At 34.9% G+C, this 5,122-nt stretch overlaps 1 protein-coding gene across 1 annotated transcript; it reads left to right on the forward strand.

Moving 5' to 3' along the window:
- Positions 1-2,914: 2,914 nt before the first annotated feature.
- Positions 2,915-4,886, forward strand: LOC149558272 (xanthotoxin 5-hydroxylase CYP82C4-like). Its single transcript, XM_089832561.1, has 2 exons — positions 2,915-3,919; positions 4,027-4,886. The coding sequence occupies exons 1-2, from the start codon at positions 3,017-3,019 to the stop codon at positions 4,651-4,653; spliced, it is 1,530 nt and encodes a 509-aa protein (XP_089688687.1). The 5' UTR covers positions 2,915-3,016; the 3' UTR covers positions 4,654-4,886.
- Positions 4,887-5,122: the final 236 nt, after the last annotated feature.

A 5,122-nucleotide genomic window follows, 5' to 3' on the forward strand; every position in this document is an offset into this window, starting at 1 on the left:
TTAATTGTAATGGTAACTCTATCCCTAACCATATATCCATATTTGACTATAACATTTTACATTACAATATCCCATAACTAAAATTAAAAAAATTTAACCTAAATTAAACACGATATATTAAATTTTAAAAAATGTTGAACCATAATTTTACAATAACTTTATACAAGTATAATTAAAAATTAATCAAAAATTTTATAATAACCTTATCAAAATATAAATAAAAAGTAAATGTTTTTTTTATTGTGCTACAACTGCCACTAGCTTATAAATACCTATATATTATGTCGAGAGTAATCGTTCTTGAGGCAACTATTTTCATAAATCTCAACTGTGATTAAAATAACCTTGGGTTTAAATGAAAATAGGTGCCTTGAGAACGATTACTCTTGACATAATATATATAGGTATTTATAAGCTAGTTATTACACTAAGAGTTGTTCTATACAATGGTAGCATAAATGCCCAGCATGAGAATATGCCAAAATAGATTCCTCATCAATAAAAATGAAAAGGGAGCAGTTACAAATTTTTAAATTAAATATTAAATTATTAAATCATAAAATAAAATAAAATTTCTTGAAATAATTGTTGGCCAAAATAATAGGAAGTCAAATGGAGGCCAAAATAATAGGCCCAAAAAAAAAAACTCAAACAAATAGGGCCCAAAAAAATAGGACCCAAATAATAGGGCCAAAAAAAAGGGCCTGAAAAAGTAGGGCCCATAAAATATGGCCAACAAAAATAGGGCCTAAAAAAATAGTGCGAAAATAATTTCATTGAAAATTAAAATAGGATTTTTTTTGCTAAATATAATTTTGGATGCACATTCATGCTTATTTTTTGTGGGGAGTAGGGGAATTTGAAACAAATTTGTGGAATGTAAAGAGACGCCCATTGGCGGATATAAGGAGCCTTTCACAAATCATAAGACAAAGGCTCCTCATTTCATTTTCACTTTATGTTTTCACAGGAAGGAAGAGGTGGAGATTATTAGAGGATTAGATTGAAGTTTTTTAAGTAATTTTTTTGCACGTGAGGTTCTTATTTTTATTTTTTTATTTTTTATTTAGATTTTTATTTTGATTTAGATTTAGATTTAGATGTGGATTGAGATTCAAAATTATATAGAATATTCTACTTTAATTTAGATTTCAATTTTAGTTAGTTCAATTTAGATTTAGTAATTTATTCAAAATTGTTTAGGATTGCATTTAATAGTTTAGTCTTGCATGTTTGATTTTGATTTCAATTTTTATTCAAAATCTATTTGATTTATATATTTTATAATACTTTTCATTTGCTTATTTTAAATGTGCATGTTTCAAATTAGTTCTAGATTTGCATGTTACATATTAGTTTTAGATTTGCATATTTCAAAATAGTTTTGGTTTGCATGTTTTAGATTTGAATGTTTCATAATAGTTTTACATTTGCATGTTTCAAAGTATTTATATTTTCATGTTTCATAATTAAATTTGAGCATTAATGTAGATGCCAATGACACCATATCAATAAAATTTATATTTTATTAAAGTTAATGATTTATTTAAAGTAGATGAATTGTATATTTAGTATATAATTTATCATTATTAAATTATAAAATAAATTAAATATTCCTGAAATAATAGCTTACCAAAATAATATGAAGTCAAATGAATGTTGAAATAATAGGGCTTGAAGAAAGGGGTAAAAAAATAGGACCTAAAAAATAGGGCCAAAAAATAGAACCCAAAAACTAGGGATGAAAAAATTAAAGTTTCAACCCTATTTTTTCGAATCATATATAAACACACACACCCACACACACACACACACACGTGTGTGTGTGTGTGTGTACATCTATACATGTATAAATATTTAAGAATGCATACATACATACATATATACATACATACACATGTATATATACACATACGGGTGTGTATGTATATGTGTGTGTGTGTGTGTGTGTGTGTGTGTGTGTGTGTGCATATACATCTATACATATATAAATATTTAGGAATATACATATAGGTATACATATATACATGTATATATACTACATGTGTGTGTGTGTGCATGCGCTCGCGCACACACAAACATTTACATACATGTGTTGTGTATATACATATATGTAGGAAGAGTATTAAGGAAATTAGTAATGATATGATCCTATTCATCCAAGATGTCCTTAAAATAGGGATAACAGACTTCTTTTAAAACTTCATCTCTACTAAGAGTGTCAAATTAAGGTAAGGTTCAATATTAAGAAAACTATTTATGATGAAGTATCATTACTGACTTCATTGGGAGAAGAAAAATGATGAAGATAAAAGAAGGCAAAGTATCCTTTAAGGAGTTGCATAGCATTCTTATGAAATAAAAAATAATCAACATTACCTTGTAATGGCTCATCCCAAAATACATCATGAAAATATGAAAATTGTCTTGCCTCAATATGTTTTCATGGTCAGATGAGGGTCATTAGAAAAATATAAAGAATATAATGAATGTTACTTCAAACCTTACACATATAAAATGAATTATTGACTAACAATAGTAGATCATGCAATTCAAGCCATTGATTATGCCATTAAAGTCAATAACTAATACCATTGACATCTCTTTGTTTTATAAATACAGCGATGTAAGGTGCTTTAGATCATTTGATCTATTATCTATTTGAAAGCAACCTTATTGTGGAAGTGCAGCATGTCAACATTTAGAGTTCTGTGTAAATTATTAAACCTAATAAAATACTAAGTCAATAGCTATGTTTTGGCTCTCGATGAAGTTGCAGTCCCTCACGCGAGCATGATGTGAAGTTTTACGATACTTTCTCCATGGATGTTCATATTTGATGATGAGAGAACGAGTGTTTAGACCTCAACTGAAATATATCTTATTTTAAGGTGACGTTTTGCATGACGCTTAATAGTTACTTTTTCGTATTTCTCTGCGGTCCGCAATAAAATCCAACAGTCCTTTAATCTTATCTCCATTACAGAGCCGCCTCTCTAAAACATTAGAGTGAATTATGGCGTTGGAAGCAGCAATCATCATTCTTCTTTCTCTCGCACTGGCAACTCTTGTGCTAATTGCAGACTACCTGAGGAGCAAGATTGATGGCAAGCCGCCGCATCCTCCATCATGGCCGATAATTGGGCATCTCCATCTTCTGAGAGAGAAGAAGCCCATTCACAGGATTTTGGCCTCACTTTCTCAAAAATATGGACCCATCATCCATCTTCAACTTGGCTTCCGCTCAGTCCTCGTTATCTCATCTTCGGACCTCGCAAAAGAATGTTTTACAGCAAATGACAGAGCCTTGGCTTCGCGCCCCCAGACGACTGCAGCAAAGCATTTGGGATTTAACTACAAAGTGTTTTCAGGGCTACCCTACAATTCACTGTGGCGAGACCTTCGGAAGATGTGCACGGTGGAGATCTTCACTGCCAGCAGAATCGATTCCTTCAAACACGTGCGAACAGAGGAAGTTTCTGCCCTCATGAGTTCCCTCTTTGAGAGTTGTTCAGCGCCAGTAAACATGAAATCAAGGCTTTCTGATCTCACATCCAATATAATTGTGCGAATGGTTGCCAGCAAGAGAGTCTCCGGAGGGCTTCAGAGTCCGGAAGATTCCGAAAAAGGGCGTGAGCTGAAGAAGATGGTAGAAGAAACATTCTACTTGTATGGTGTATTTGCACTCGGAGATTACCTGCCTTTTCTGAAATGGCTCGATCTGCAGGGTCTCGTGTCCGCCATGAAAAGACTGCAGAAGAAAAGGGACGCATTTATGCAGAAATTGGTGAAGGAGCACAGGGAAAAACAGGGGATGCAATTGCGTGCTCAGGACTTGATTGATCTTCTCATCTCTGCGGTCGACAATCATGAAATTCAATCCGACAGTAACGACGATGTGATTAAAGCCACAGCCCTTGTATGATTTTCTCCCTTCTTTCTATTATGATTTTCAAAAGCCCTGAAATGCGGCAGTCATGATTTTTTCCTCAGTTGCAGTCTCAAATTCTGATTTTTGTTGTGCAGAACATGATAACCGCAGGTACAGATACATCCGCTGTGACCATTGAATGGGCAATTGCGGCTCTTTTGCAGCATCCACACATATTGAGAAAAGCACAGGAGGAGATCGACCAACAAGTGGGAAGGGAGAGGGTAGTGGAAGAATCAGATCTGCAGAAGCTCAGTTATTTGCAAGCAATTGTGAAGGAGACACTTAGGCTTTATCCAGCAGGACCTCTTTTGGTTCCCCATGAGGCGGTAGAGGCGTGTACAATTGGAGGGTTTCATGTTCCTGCAGGAACTCGAGTGATCGTAAATGCGTGGGCAATTCACAGAGACCCGGCCTTTTGGAGTCGTCCGACAGAATTCGATCCAGAAAGGTTTTTAAAGGGAGGGAAAGCTATTGATATGAAAGGGCACGATTTTGAGTTGATACCATTTGGTTCAGGGAGGAGAATGTGTCCCGGAATGTCTCTGGCACTGATTGTGGTTCAGTACACGTTGGCGCGGCTGCTTCAGAGCTTCGAATGGTCTCTTCCGGAGGGTGCTGTGATTGACATGAGTGAGGGGCTTGGACTCACAATGCCCAGAGCAGTTCCGCTGGAAGCCATTTTAAAACCTCGAATGCCCCTCCATGAAGAGAAAGTTTAGGTTTCTGTTAGGAGTTCTGTTTAGGTTTCTGATAGGAGCTCTATTTAGTTTTTGCTTTCAGTTTGAATAAGCCCTAGTCTTTAGGGATCTTGTTTAGCATTTCTTGTTGCACTTATCACATTGTTTAGCTGTCAGCGTGTTGTCAACATGCTCTTGTTTTTCTCATTCAGTTTAGATTGTAAAGGCTATTTATAAGCCTAGATTGTTCAATAAGATGTAAGTCATTTCTAAAATCATTCAGTATTCTTTTGTGTTTCAATTCTTAACATTCTGGTATTAGAGCTCCCACTGGGCCTGACAAAATCAAAGCAGCAGTCTTTGAGGTTTGTTTGCAGCAGCAAAGAAGATGACAACCGAAGGAATTTTTGTGCAACCAGCCATCCCTTGCTTCGATGGTCACTATGACCATTGAAGCATGTTGATGCAGAACTTTCTACGATCCAAGGAATATTGGGGATTGATAGAGACA

The sequence above is a fragment of the Cupressus sempervirens genome, chromosome 5, assembly GCF_028749045.1.
Source record: "Cupressus sempervirens isolate cs-2001-9-10 chromosome 5, ASM2874904v1, whole genome shotgun sequence".
Taxonomy (NCBI): Eukaryota; Viridiplantae; Streptophyta; class Pinopsida; order Cupressales; family Cupressaceae; genus Cupressus; species Cupressus sempervirens.